At 40.3% G+C, this 14,206-nt stretch overlaps 3 protein-coding genes across 4 annotated transcripts; 1 reads left to right on the top strand and 2 right to left on the bottom strand.

Annotated features, from left to right (window-relative positions):
• Positions 1–372: 372 nt before the first annotated feature.
• On the bottom strand, positions 373–880 carry LOC121973676 (protein RESPONSE TO LOW SULFUR 4-like). The gene has a single exon (XM_042525064.1). The coding sequence runs from the start codon at positions 831–833 to the stop codon at positions 534–536; it is 300 nt and encodes a 99-aa protein (XP_042380998.1). The 5' UTR covers positions 834–880; the 3' UTR covers positions 373–533.
• An 830-nt stretch (positions 881–1,710) lies between these two features.
• On the top strand, positions 1,711–7,966 carry LOC121971182. 2 transcript variants are annotated; one of them, XM_042522328.1, is made up of 8 exons: positions 1,711–1,775; positions 2,980–3,149; positions 4,319–4,456; positions 4,638–4,766; positions 5,673–5,722; positions 5,803–5,900; positions 6,858–7,142; positions 7,213–7,966. In XM_042522328.1, exons 2-8 carry the CDS (start codon positions 2,983–2,985, stop codon positions 7,735–7,737), a joined length of 1,392 nt encoding a protein of 463 aa, XP_042378262.1. In that variant the 5' UTR covers positions 1,711–1,775; positions 2,980–2,982; the 3' UTR covers positions 7,738–7,966. The 2 variants fall into 2 exon arrangements, with proteins under 2 accessions (XP_042378262.1, XP_042378261.1); XM_042522327.1 differs by lacking the exon at positions 1,711–1,775 and adding an exon at positions 1,822–1,913.
• A 202-nt stretch (positions 7,967–8,168) lies between these two features.
• On the bottom strand, positions 8,169–10,065 carry LOC121972788 (cytochrome P450 84A1-like). Its single transcript, XM_042524422.1, has 4 exons — positions 9,607–10,065; positions 9,274–9,546; positions 8,971–9,195; positions 8,169–8,865 (listed from the first exon to the last, which is right to left on the bottom strand). The coding sequence occupies exons 1-4, from the start codon at positions 10,063–10,065 to the stop codon at positions 8,194–8,196; spliced, it is 1,629 nt and encodes a 542-aa protein (XP_042380356.1). The 3' UTR covers positions 8,169–8,193.
• Between the last annotated feature and the right edge of the window lie 4,141 nt (positions 10,066–14,206).

Genomic DNA, 14,206 nt, shown 5'->3' with positions numbered 1-14,206 from the left:
GGAATCATCAATTCTTTATTTTATAATTAGAGGAATCTTTACTATTTCTATAATAATTTTTAAAAATTTTCTTTTTATTCGGCTATAAATATATTTTACAGAAATTTTCTTTTGGCAACTCAACGGCAACTAAAGAGGAAAAGAAAGAGATTGGGACTTGTCATGGATTAATGGACCTTGATCGGTTCTAAACAAGCATGTGTTGGTCCACGTATAAGGCCCAATATATTGACACGAAGCCTGCCGGAGGCGGGGTTAAAATTTAATTTAATTTAATTTATTTATTTCGTTGTGCATTTTCCCAAAGCAATATAATAGAAATTCGTAATTCTGAAACAAGTTTTTCTTAGAAAAATTAAAGTCGACTTAATCTGCACTAATTACACAATTTTACTAAACATTTCTCATAAATTATGATGATCAAATACATCACGCAGTTAATTAAATTAATGTAGCAATAATCTTTTTTTGATCTCATTTTTTCATACCAAATCCGATCGGATACGTTAATGATACACAGAGAGAGGGTGCTTTCAAGAGTCCGGGGAGAGGTAGAGGCCGGCGGAGGCGAGGAGGTCGAGGGCGGAGCCGAGGCGGTGGGAGAGCGCCTCGATTCGGCGGCGGTACTCCCGCGCCTGCACGACCGCCTCCGCCTCCAGCTCACCAATCTCGCCGCACAGCCGCTCCTCCGCCTCCTCTGCCACCCGGAGCCGCTCCCGCGTCCACTCCAGCTCCCGCCCCAGCACCACCTCTTTATGCCGGCTTTCCATGGCCGCGCGCTCCAGCTCTACGTTCCGCCGCCGCAGCTCCGCCACCTCCAACGCCGCCGCCATGATCGGATCTGGAATACGATTCCTGAATCCGATTTAGGGCCGCGGACGGGGGGATAAATAGGCGAAGAAGCGTCCAGGTTCAATGAACCGATCGCATCGAGGTTTAAGTTACGATTCCTGTCGCGACATACTGACGTGTCAAAATTTGGTTCCTCTGCGGGGATCCACATCTTCACTCGTGGGCTACGTGGCTTCGGTCTGGTCCAGGAAAATGGGTGGGGTATTTTGGTTATTCGTTACGCTCGAACTGATTCTTGTACTTAGGCACAGCGTTAATATTGAGTTTAGGATGGTTTGTTTTCATAATTTAATTAGATTAAATTATGAAATTGGATTAAATTATGAAAGTGTTTTTTTTTGCCGTTGTATATTGCCAGGCTAATAAATTATACTATTAAATATTGATGTTATAAAATTGTTTCTGAATATTATTTATAATCATACAAGTTAGTCAAAGATGATTACTAGTCTTAGTATTCCACCAATCTGTCAACATAGAAAGTCAAAAATTATGAATAATTATTATGTCTTTGTAATAATGACTGATACATGATAAAAATATTTATCTAGGCTATATCAAAATTATAATTATACAAATATTTAGAGAAAGCTGAATTTCTTTTACTTGGCAATCTAATTTAGTTAATATGATTTAAAATTAATTATCATCATTATATGAGTTTGATAACACTCACATATGTATATTAACTAATACTGGTATTTTTAGAAGAAAATTTATGTATATATTTAATTAACATTTTTTTAAACCAAATTGACTAATAATTTAAAATTATTGTTTTATACATAATAGAATAAATATTACTTAAGAAATTATAAATATATATATATATAGAAAGTTTTTATATTAATCACGCTTACTCACACTCGCACCGCTCCCGGATCTGCGCAACCGATTCTTCTTTCTTCTCTGTGCTCCTGTCGGTGCGCTCTATTTCTTTTATCTTCTTGTCGAATGCCCTTTTTCGCTCCTTTTTACTTGCTACCAATCTTGAGTTCGAATGGTGATCCACTGTTTCTTCAATCTTTTTGGCGGATTTCTGATTTCGTCCGGATCCCTTTGTAATTTCTGATCCGTAGGTTAAATTTATGTCTTTCATAATTGTATCAAAATTTATAGGGAAAATTTAATTTGACAAAAGCCTATCTAGGTCTGAATTGGCCAATCCAGATAGGAACCATGAAATCATTCATTTGAATATTGAAAAAAAGTTACTCACTAAAAAATGTAGATCTTATGTTTTTGCTGGACATGTTTTTAAGAATGAGTATAGAATTTATTATATCTTCCCAACTTGCTGGACATTATTCATGGAATTATTGAATCGGTAAAGGTAAATAATGCATATTTCTCACTGGAAAAATTTTAGATTTTGTACAGAAAGCCTTTCTTATAGAATAAATAGATTGGGCTCTTTCCTATTTTCTTAAAGTTTGTTGACTAGTTTTAGCATAGGTATTCCTTGATCAAACTTAACAAATTTCATAAAATCTTTATTGTCTTGGTGGCTAATATTAATTTTTTTTATCATCTTGGAATGAATAATGCCCATGAATTTATTAGTTATGTATAACCATTCTTATAAAATGTCTAAACTTTTTCTAATATATTCATAAACATTTTTTTTGGCCAATCTAAGATTTTGGAGGTGATTAATACAGCTAGAGCTACTAATTCTGCAATCATATTAATAGTAGCGTGGGAGTTAAGGAAGCAATATGTGTGTGACATTACCTAATATTTCTTGATTTTAACCTTGACCATCTAGGTCAGGAAAACACATCCTTACTGTTGAACCAATACTCTTGTATTAAGGAATTATTTTACTATGTTTATCTGTCATTTTGAAGTCAAGAGTATGTTTCCTTCTTTTCTTCTGTTCTGCAAAATTGTAACTAAATAACTTATAATCCTCCAATAAACCCTTTTTTGTACCTATGATTTGTGTATTCTGTTGTTTTTTGGTATTGGATTTTAATGCTCAGAACATTGTTTCAGTCTCATTGTGCTAAATGAATAAACTTGCCTAACAACAACTTTCTATACTATTTCTATGGTCTTATAAAGTATGTACCACTTATCTTTTATTGAAGTTGGAAAGTAATATTTTGCCTCCAAATTTTGTAGAAGATGTTTTTTTCCATTGACGAAAGATTCTACCAAGTTCCAATCGTTGATTGCACTCACAAGTGCGTACATGACATTTATTGCTCTTCCGATGAAGAATCAGTTTCATCCATTGCTTTAGCCATAACATATTGGCAGGAATGGAAAAACTCATCCTTGATACGCCGAGTGTATGTATTGTGCTTAGCTATGATATCTGCTGATGAATTTCTGCCATGATATCCTAATTAATGTGCTATTATGATACTGGTAATTCATACATAAACTATCATATATTTCATTTGGGTGGAAACAGTTATTTTCATTTGTTTGATTTATTAACTTACTAAGCAGTAAAGTAATATACATCTGTTAAACAAACTTATATGTTTCGAGGATTACAAAAAAATTGGTTGGTAAGCTTTAATTAAGAAATAATATAGACAAAAAAGAAGGAAATTAAACATAGTAATAAAAATAAATTTATGATTAAAATATGTTGACATTGTATCTTCTCATCAACCACTTGTAAATTTACTTGATTGAAGCTAAAAATAAAAAATGTATTCAACTATGATATATCAGTTTTATATAATTTATGTAAACTAGTTTTTAGACTACAAATTGAGGATTATCTAGTTCGGTAATAGGAAGTCACTAAAGCCATCATACCTGTCGCATATATGATGTGAGCAACATTCTCTGTCAGTTAATTGTCATGATTAACTTCTAGAGCAGTTCCTTGAAGTATGGAACATATAAACATCTTGATTTTCTTACCAATTTTTTAACTCTTATTTTTTAAATTTATTGCACAACAGTTGAATATTAAAGATCATATGTTTTGCATTTTTTTAGGCATGGATTTCCCTGTAATTTGTAACTAACAGAGACATTATGTTTTCTCTTCTAACTCTTTATTGTCTTCTAAACCTTTGGCAAACCCATGCTTGAGTTATACAAGGGGCACATAATCTCTTTCTTACATGAAAAACAAATAAATTTAAATGACTATATTTGGAAGGGTCTGTGTAATGAGCATCAAATGGTTGAGAAAAATGCAGTGTAAATGTCGAACATGACACTGCCAGCGGTTTGTCATCATAACAACTTATTTACCTGGCCTGGCATTAATATGAATCTTTTTCTCAGATGGTATGGTCTTTGTACAGAATTAATTTCAATAAAATGCATAGAGCAATGATGATTAAAGATTATTAAATACCTCTAAATTGTAAATTTGTAATTGTTAAACTATTTGGACTTTAGCCATATATTTATCTGTCTTATTGAAGAATTGATCACTTTATGCCCCTTACTATTCTTTATTATTCTAACTTTTCTGTATTGATTTTTTCAGATTATTATTGTCACTATTTGGTCCCAGAGTAGGAACTAGATTGATCTCATATTGTTACAGAGTAGGAGGTAGATTGATATTAGAATGTTCGAAATGCTTATGCATGTATGCCAGAAAAATTTGTGCAGAAATGCAGTGGTAAGAGAAGTGCTTTACCTATATGTGGAAGTTCCTATAAGCTTGATGCACCTGTTATCAGCATTGAACTTGAGAACAAACCAACATATATGACACTTTAGAGGCTTCATTTTTCGGTTGACCTAAGATGGTGTTCTGGTGTCAGTGAACTCATTATCTTGTCCTTTCCTTTTGTATATAGCTTTCTATTCAGTGTGCAAAGAACCTTGCTGGGGTCTTCTGTTGATATTGGGTGGTTGCAGAGGACCAAACAATTACCCGTAGTGGAGGATGGTACAACACGTTTCATGGAACTGCTTCATGATGTCAGGTACCTTGATTTTTCCCATGAGAAAATCAAAATAAGTTCAATCTCAAGTATCTCAGATGCCTATGTTTTTAGCTAGTTTGATGGTCTACTGTGTCAGCCGTCTCTCTGTATGAGACAGATCAGTGCAGAACTTCTTGTATTTTGCCCTCCTAACTACCCTTATGTTGAATTTCATCACTTGCTATTTAATATTTTTCTTAATGGGTGTGCTAATTACGTGCTTTGACTGCTTTAAACTACCCTGAATCAGCTGGTGTCTTTCTTATTTTTCTTTTTGGATCCCTTGATAGGGAAGATTCCTGTTTTTTTTTTCATATAGTTGTGAATGTGTAAATGATACTGGTTCACATTTTTACCATGATGGCAAAGAAGTTCAAATATTTCCCTGAAATTTCTGTATGACCGCCTTGATTGGACTTTAAATTATGAATTTAAGTCAAATGTTCCATGTTTTGGATTCATCCATCAAAGTTCAACTAAGGAAAACATCTGTTTTGTAAAGCTATTCAACTGTTGCAAAATGAACTTTGTTCTACAAGGTAATTAAATTTTTAGTTTCAAATTTAAAAACTTTTTAAGCCTGCATGTAGTTCTAGATTTCCTTTTAATTAATTTTCAATTGCATCTGTGCCTCCTACATTCGTAAGTTCAAGATGATATGGAGGTAAGAGTAGAAATCGATTACGTCCTGTACAGGCAGTGTGAGGTAGAGCTACTGCATAACACATGCAGTATGTTGATGAATATGAGGTTCATATATCTCGTTCTTGTAGAGGCACACATATAATTCTACAGTTTCAATGCATTGTTTTGGTTACTCATAACAATATAGGTATCTTCTATATCAATGTGTTGGTGCTTAGATGAGGATGATGATGATGCCATTTTCCATCTTCACATTTTCAGAAATGGTGTTCACTGCCTTCCTAACAATCTGGTTTATTTGTTGATTCCTGGTAATGTTTAATTTTATTCTATAAAGTATCAGAACACCAATAGTTGGCTATCTAAGACGCATTAAATGGTCAAATTGCAGGCCTTTTCAGTAACCATGGTTCGTTGTACTTTGTAAATACTAAACGATGTTTTTCCAAGATGGGTCTAACTTGTCATATTGCCAAGATCCATAGTGAGGTGACGATTACTGGCAGAACTTTAGCATATATTTTCAAGTTATATGGTATATTGACCGAAAGAAATTCAACATTAATGTTAATCAACTTTCTATAAGTGTCTCATAAAATATTGCTGTATAATATTCTCTCCTTTTAGTCTATGTTTTTCTACACTATCACAGTGATTGCTACAACATGTCCACTAGCATTGTGCTATTTTTGGTTTGATGCCAACATTTTTTCCTCTGTTTGCAAAATATTTGTGAACTCATTGGAAATTTGGATATTGGTAGAACTGGAATTTCTAAGAGGCTATAATCTATATTCTAGTAATTCGGATAATGACAGTGTAGTAGATAATTGTGAGTTTCTTCAGGCTCTACTGAATCTACCAATTATTTTTGGAATATTCTTGTCTATTCCTGTAGCTTAAAAGGTAAAATCTACTTTAAATCGTTCAAGATTTCTTCTCTTCTATTCTACTTTGGGTAGAAAAGAACATTAGTTTTTGTATCTGATCTCAATTTCTGGTTGCTACATCCTTGGCATTCATTACGGATCGAATCCTCAGGCCAGCTGCAGGGGGCTTGGGTGACTCAACCACTGGTTTGAGTGTATCGGTAAATCTGATCTCAACTATTTGTTTTTTTTATTGCTCGACTCCCTAACTCTGTGTTCAAGTCACAATGTCATAACTAGCTACAGGAAAACTTGTTTGTTTTGTGGAATGGATTGCTCGATTGATAAATAGAAAAAAAAAATAGTTATCTTTTTGAATGTTCTCCTTGTGGAATTTCACTGTCATTGCTTGTAAAACCTAAAGATATGAATATTCATGGGAGCATTTGTTTTTAAGAAATGAATTGATAAGAGCTTATTATCTGGAAAATAAACTAATCCATTATCCTAGTTTTCATACTGACAAGCTCCTCACAGAAAATTAAGTGGATGACAGGTTGACTTACTATGTTTTTAGGCTTCCGTGGAGAAAAATTCATGGGAGCTCAAGCAATACATTGAGGAACTGTACTGGGGATCGGGAAAGCGGGTGATGCTTCTCGGACATAGCAAAGGCGGTGTCGATGCAGCAGCAGCACTTTCGATCTATTGGTCCGACCTCAGTGACAAGGTTGCTGGATTAGCACTTGTTCAGAGCCCTTACGGTGGTTGTCCCATTGCTTCTGATATCCTGCGAGAAGGTCAGGTTGCCGGCCAGGAGGCTCGACGGATCATGGAATTTATCATATGCAAAATAATCAAGGTAAAGATGGGTTTTTTCCAAATCGTTGCTAGGTGATGGCCTTTTAAATTTCAACCCTATTTGTCGACAGGGGGATATGAGATCTTTAGAGGATCTTACTTACGAAAAGAGAAAGGATTTCATCTCAAAGCACACGCTTCCTTTGGGACAAATCCCACTAATTTCATTCCACACGGAAGCTAGCATTGCTCCTGGAGTTCTTGCCACAATGTCTCACATCGCCCATGCTGAGCTCCCATGGCTCCTTCCCCTTCCTCATTTCCTACGGTGGTTTGAATCTGAAAATTTTGGCGGGAAAGTTCCTGTCATCCTCCCTGCATCTGCTGCAATGGCAATTACTGCATTGCACATGAAGTTACGGTACGGAGAGCCAAGCGATGGACTGGTGGCGAGGTGCGATGCGGAGGTTCCTGGGTCAGTGGTTGTTAGACTAGAGAAGAAGCTCGACCATTCGTGGATGGTTTACTCATCCCTCAATAAGGACCAGCTTGAGCCGGATGCTAGTGAGATGTGTGAAGCTCTACTAACCATGCTCGTAGAGATTGGAAGGACAAAGAAGATGCAGGGAGACCAAGTGGAGAACTCCATTATCTAAAGAGGTCAGTTTTTGCGAGGTCGTAGACACCAAGTCACCAGCCATCACCAGTTTTAAGAATAAGACTACTCAAACATATATACCTCATGTCAATGTTTGTTGGTATCTAAATTAGCGAAGAACATTCTAGTTAAATTGTTCAACTGAGCATTTATGTTTTGACTGATCAAGCTTAAATTTGTTCTTATAGTTTTTAAAAAAAAACGGATTCACGTCTAGACTAGAATAAGAAAGCAGAGATTCCTGTTGGATTTCAAGGACAAAATCTCCAAAATTGAGTGAATTACTTGATTTCCAGTATTCTTTTGGACATAATTTATTTAATCTAAGGTTTTCTAGGACTTAATTGTTTAGACATATAGCTTGGCAGCTTCTAACACTCAGAGAATGCCAAGGCTTTATTATAAGGATTATAAAGAACACGTAAATTATATTTGATAATGTATATCAAAATAATTATAAATAATCACGGCCGGCGGATGATCGGTCGCTGCCCGCGATCAGCGCATGGGTGAGCCGCGGGCGGGGGGAAGCCACGAGCTTCACCGCCTTGGGCGTCGTCAGCCCGAAGACGTCTCCCATGTCGATCTCGCCGGGCTTCATCCCGGCGGGCAGCGTCCAGTCGAAGCAGTGCACAAACTGCGCCACCGCCAGCTCAAGCCCCAGCAGTCCCAGTTGCATCCCGGGACACGACCGCCGGCCAGACCCGAAGGGCAGGTACTCGAAGAAGCCTCCCTTGAAGTCCAGTCCCTCCGCCTCGCCCCCCGGCGCGAACCGCGCCGGCCGGAACTCAGACGCGCCCTTCCACAGCGCCTCGTTGCGCCCGATGGCCCAGACGTTGACTAGCACCCTTGAATCCGCAGAGAGGAAATACCCCGACACCTCCGCGTCCGCCACCGTCTGATGCTGAAGAAGCGGGATCGGAGGGTGGAGGCGGAGAGTCTCCTTGGTGACGCACTTGAGGAAGGGCAGCTTCTCGAGGTCGCTCTCGCGGACTGGCCGGTCTAGGCCGACCACGGCGGCGAGTTCTTCCTGCAGGCGTCGCAAGTCGTTGGGGCTGTTCAGTAGCTCCGCCATCGCCCACTCGATCCCGGAGGCCACCGTTTCCGTTCCCCCAAACATCACGTCCTGCCACGTCACACCGTATTTAAATCAATCAAGTCATTAAAGAGGAATTTGGGCAGTATAAGCAAATATAATTAATAGTGATAATTAAGTTTCGAGAAGACAAACCATGATTAGGGCCTTGATGTGGTCCCTCGACAACTTAAAGTTCCCCAACATCAGTTCATCCTTCTCCGCCGCTCCTCTGCCCCCAGCGCCGGCGCCGGCAGCCTCGTCCAGGAACACTAGCATCTCGTCCACCATGTCTCCGTCAGTCGCATCCGGGGCCTTCGGGTTGGCCATGTGCTCGTCGATGATCTTGTCGATGAACTTATCCAGCGCTTCCCTGGCGACCTATACATATATGATTCGATAGCATTCCAGATTAAACTTTGTGATGAGATTAAAATTCACAACTAATTGATTGATGACCTTGAGGCGCTTGTTGAAGCCTTGCGGATCGAGCCAGCTGAACCAGGGGAAGAAGTCGGAGACGTTGAACTCGCCGAAGAGCTTGGAGAACTCCGATATGATGGCTATGAACTCGTCCTGGTGCCTGGCATCGCTGCTCTGTTGCGTCCCGAACGCCGCCCGGTATGTGATTCTCATCGTGAGTTTGAAACTGAGCTCGCCGATGTTTACGGCGGCGCCGGAAACGGCCTTCTCTGCAACGGCCTGAACCGCAGCAGCCACCTCCTCCCTCACCTAGAAAAACCCAATTAATGCGCGCGTTTAATATTTTTTAAAAAGGCCAGACAAATTTACCGGAGTCCATGACTCGGCGCGCTTCTTGCTGAAGAGCTTGACGACGCAGAGCTTTCTCATCTGGCGCCAGAACGGTCCGTAGTTTGCGAAGGCCATGTCGGCGCGGTCGTAGCTCAGGTAGGCGATGGCGATCGTCGCCGGCCGGTTGGCGAAAACAGCGTCCTGCACCTGCAGCACCTGCCGCGCCATCTCCGGCGTTGACACCACGAACACCCGCCGGGCCCCCAGACGCAGGTGGATCAGCCCCACGCCGGCGGCGTAGAGCTCGCTCAGCTTCGCCAGGCCGCGGTGCGTCAGCTGGTCCATGATCAGCATGTTGCCGATCACCGGCAGCGGCGGAGGCCCCGGCGGAAACGGCAGTTTATTCCGCCGGCGCAGTTTCGACGCCGTGACGAATAACAGCACCGCCAAGGCCGGCAGAAGAAAATTGGCCAACAAATCCGTGAACACCAACGCCATGGCCGATGAATTCTCTTCCCAAGAAATATTATTGAAGAATCAGCTTACGATATATATATATATATATATATATATATATATATATATATATATATATATATATATATATATATATATATATATATATAAAAAGGAAAATCAAATAATTAATAATTCTATGAAATTTGTGGTTTTTAAAAAATAGAACATTTATTATTTATTATGTTTGGTTAAAATTAATTTATTTCCCATTTAGGATGACTCGCCACCTTATTGGCAATAAATGTATTAGATAAAATATTTTAATTTTGTCAATATACTTTTTTAAATTGGTCTCCTTTCGAGGATTCATCTTTATGGAAATAATTCCATATGGAACCTGGCATAATTTAAATATGTAAGTTTACATAAATATAATTATAAAAAATATAGATTTTATTAATGAGAAAAAATTACACATTTATATATGCTTGCAAAATTATGGTAACCTTTTTATAGCATGCAACTTTATTCTCTTTATAATTGTACAATCTTTTCATCGTAAATTTAATACAATCTTAAATACACATTTAATGCCTATGGTTTATGCATCTTCAATACAAAGTTGATAAGAGGTTCGTAAAATATAAAAAACTGAATAAAAAATTTTAAAATATAAATATGTTCTTTTGTCTCAAATTTGATGTAATATACATAAAATCATATAACTCATGCTATGAATTGGATCATAAGAAAATTCATTGGAGCTTTAACTATTGTAAATATTTCAATGAGATTTCATATTATTGATATGACATATTGAGATCATGAAAAAATACTTGATGCGGTGATGAAGGGCCCTATCATGTGGAGGATAGCTACCACAGTGGAGGTCAAAGTCAAAATGGTCAACGCTCAGAATATTATCGGTCGGTTGGACGATCAGGGGTCGATCGAGCGATCATGTCCCGACCCGGGGAGAAAGGTCTGGTCCGACCCCGCCTTTGACACGGGAAGGTGTCAAAATGACCGATGCTTAATGGAGTATTGGACGTCGGACGTAGAAAGAAACGGTGTGCAAAAACCGAGCCGACCAGCTACCCCGCTCAGCTAGGCAGAAGGGCTCAACAAGTAGAGTGGAACTTCGACCGAGCGGACGTGACACAAACACAATGGGATTCCGGCCGAGCTGGCGTGGCACAATCACATTGAAGTTCCCATCGAGCGGATGCGACACAGATACAGTGGAGTTCCGGTCGAGCGGATGGGGCATAGGAACAGCGAGGTTCTGGCCGAACGACCAACCCGCTCGGCTTAGCAATATACTCTCTCTGTTATCCATCGACATCCTTTTGGGAGGTAGTGCAGCTGACACCGGGCATGGACAACCAGAAGATCGTACGACAAACCCTTCCATTGTCACCTCAGAGATATGCTCGGCCTGTTAAGGTACTGTGTCAGGGACACTTTACTGACAAGTCTTTTCAGAAAAAACTTCGGAAAGCATGCTCTCCTTGGGGAGCATGCACACGCGCTACAAGAGCTATATATAAGGGGGGGGGCCAAGCATCGACAGAGGTATACACTACGCGATAGACATTGTTCTCGCTACTGTTCATTCTTGTTGCTCTGCCTTCTACTTCATTACCGGTAACTGACTTGAGCGTCAAAGACCGACGTCAGGGACCCCTTCCCTGACTTGACACTGACGTAATTAGTGTTGCAGGTCGGAGCGAAGTGTACAGGCGGTCAGCGGGAAAGCCACATCCCTAGCTTTCCATTTCATTGACTTTCGGACAGGATCATATTTGGCGCCGTCTGTAGGAACTCAACCTGCGCATCCGAGTTGAGAAGATGAAGGATGTTGGACGACTCACCACCGTAACGCTCACTAAAGATGAGCTCGACATGCTCATGCAAGCCCGAGCGATGAAAATGTTTAAGCAACAGCAACAGCAACAGCAGGCACTAGCCGATCGGCTTGTACAACAGTCGGCGACGTCGACAGCAGGAGGGCGAGCGGGATTGGAAGACCGATCGAAACCAGTTTCCATATGGGGGCAGAATAGAGATCCGACTGACACGCAAGGGGAAGCACCTGGAAGTTGTGGATGCGCACGTGCGTCAACTCTAGGAGGGGGTGAGAATCCAGTCGGATCGAACTAACCCAATGTGGCTCATGTTCAAGCACTATCTGCACGTATCGAATGGGGTTAGCTCTGTCCAAGTCAAATCAGTTGATATTTGTCACTTAAATATCTTCTTGCTTCTTTCCCATGTGGGTAACAAACTGATTAATATGTCAGATCTGAAACGATCAAATGCTAATGGTGAATTCATAACCACTGGATAGAAACGACCAACCATTGTTGGTTGATGACTGTCTTTACGCTCAAGCATTAAATGATCTTTATTCAACCATTCAAGTGCGGCTTAGGATTAGAGCTCCTATATAAGGAGGCTACGAGTAGGAGGAGAAGATATATAGATGAAAAAGTTGAAACTCCATCCACTTTATTCCCCCTAATTTTCTTCTTCTATTGTACATGTAAGTATCCCGGGTAGTTTTGATATGGTCAACCAAGTTCAATTAGGTCATGTTGTATTTAATCCTTATGTCTAAGTGTGCAGAAGCTTAAGAATACAAGAAGTTGAGCGGAAGACATAGCTAGCGAGAAGGAGGGCAAGGGAAAGAAGTCGATGGGCTTAGTGCACCAGAGGGACGAGGTGTTACGGAAGAGTATACCGGTGGATGAAAAGGATGTGCGTGACGTTCGAGAGATGAGAAGCCTGGCAGGAAGCCTGCTAGAGAAGAAGGTCGAAAAATGAGTTCGGGTGAGCCCTATTATGGATGGCCGAAATCACCCAGGCGAGTGGAGCAGCATAAGAGCTAAAGGAGAAGTTTGGAGCTCGGTAGCCCGTGCCCATCCCCTTTCATCGCACCCTGTTCCAAACCCCCTCAGAGATAGCTTAGGCGAACCAAGAAAGGCGGTCATCTTCGAACTACGCTCCCGTTCGGGATGCGTGAAAAGGAAAGGCGTCTAGAAGTCACGCATCGCCCGAGCGGATCAATCTGCAGTTCTCTCAAGCGATCTTATGTGACCCTCTACCTAGGCACTATACCCGACTGGCGATCGAGGAATATAATGAAACGACCGATCCAGATGATCATCTGGATAAGTTTGATAACGCGACCACGCTGCACCAGTAAACAGATGAGGTGAAGTGCCGAGTCTTCCTCACTACTCTCTCCAACTCAACGCAGCGCTGGTTCTGAAGACTGCCGGACGGATCCATACGCAGCTTCAAGGACTTCCGAGCTGTTGGTTGCTACTCGGAAAACCTAGAGGTTCCACTGTACAAAAATTTTGTACAAAGGTCTGAACCTTTTCCTAGCTACCATGTGTTCTTTTAAATTAAATTTTGGATCGCCTGCGGAACTTAACATGTTTGATCCAAAACTTAATCTATTCGTTCTTTTAGGTTTTGACTTGGGTCTCCTGCGGAACTTAACACGTTCGACCCAAATCGCCTTAAGTTATTAATTCCATTAAATATTAATTTCCATAATTGGTTCCCAGTACTGACGTGGCGAGGCACATGACCTTTTTGGATATGGGAGCAACCACCACCGACTAGACAAAACCTTTTATAGAAAGCTAATATTTAATTTCCTAAAATAACTTTAGGTTAACTAAAAAGAACAATCAAATCACAAGGGGGAAAAAAACAAAAGAACACAACTTCGAAAAACATATTCGAAATACTAGAACGTAAGCCTCTTGTATTTGGTATTATTTCCATAAATAACTAGCATGATGCGGAAAGGAAAAAATTACTAGTTATACCTTCTAGAAAGACCTCTTGATCTTCTACCGTATTCCTCTTCTAACCTCGGACGTTGTGTGGGCAACGATCTTCCGAGATGAGAAACCACCAACCACCTTCTTCTCCTCCTAGCTAGGTTCGGCCACAAATAGCTTAACCAAGGATGAAGAACAAAACACCAACCAAGCTCCAAGAGATGCTAGCTTTCTCTCCTTCTTCTTCTTCTTCTTCTCCAAGTAGTATCCGGCCGCCACAAGAGCTCCAAGCCTTTGAGAGATTCGGCCACCACAAAGAGGGAGAGAAGAAGAGGATGACCGACCACTCCAAGGAATAAAAGAGGGAGAGAAATAATAGA

This window comes from Zingiber officinale, chromosome 4A (assembly GCF_018446385.1).
Source record: "Zingiber officinale cultivar Zhangliang chromosome 4A, Zo_v1.1, whole genome shotgun sequence".
Classification (NCBI taxonomy): Eukaryota; Viridiplantae; Streptophyta; class Magnoliopsida; order Zingiberales; family Zingiberaceae; genus Zingiber; species Zingiber officinale.
Note: the sequence above shows the minus strand (reverse complement) of the source record. Positions and strands in the feature narration are given on the sequence as shown.

Coding starts and splice junctions, on each gene's coding strand:
- LOC121973676 (XM_042525064.1), bottom strand. CDS start 833: ATGGCGGCGGCGTTGGAGGTGGCGGAGCTGCGGCGGCGGAACGTAGAG.
- LOC121971182 (XM_042522328.1), top strand. CDS start 2,983: ATGTTTTTTTCCATTGACGAAAGATTCTACCAAGTTCCAATCGTTGAT. Junction 3,150..4,318: donor TCATCCTTGATACGCCGAGT/GTATGTATTGTG, acceptor TGATTTTTTCAG/ATTATTATTGTCACTATTTG. Junction 4,457..4,637: donor ATTTGTGCAGAAATGCAGTG/GTAAGAGAAGTG, acceptor TTTTGTATATAG/CTTTCTATTCAGTGTGCAAA.
- LOC121972788 (XM_042524422.1), bottom strand. CDS start 10,065: ATGGCGTTGGTGTTCACGGATTTGTTGGCCAATTTTCTTCTGCCGGCC. Junction 9,547..9,606: donor GCGCCGAGTCATGGACTCCG/GTAAATTTGTCT, acceptor GGGTTTTTCTAG/GTGAGGGAGGAGGTGGCTGC. Junction 8,866..8,970: donor ACATCAAGGCCCTAATCATG/GTTTGTCTTCTC, acceptor GTGACGTGGCAG/GACGTGATGTTTGGGGGAAC.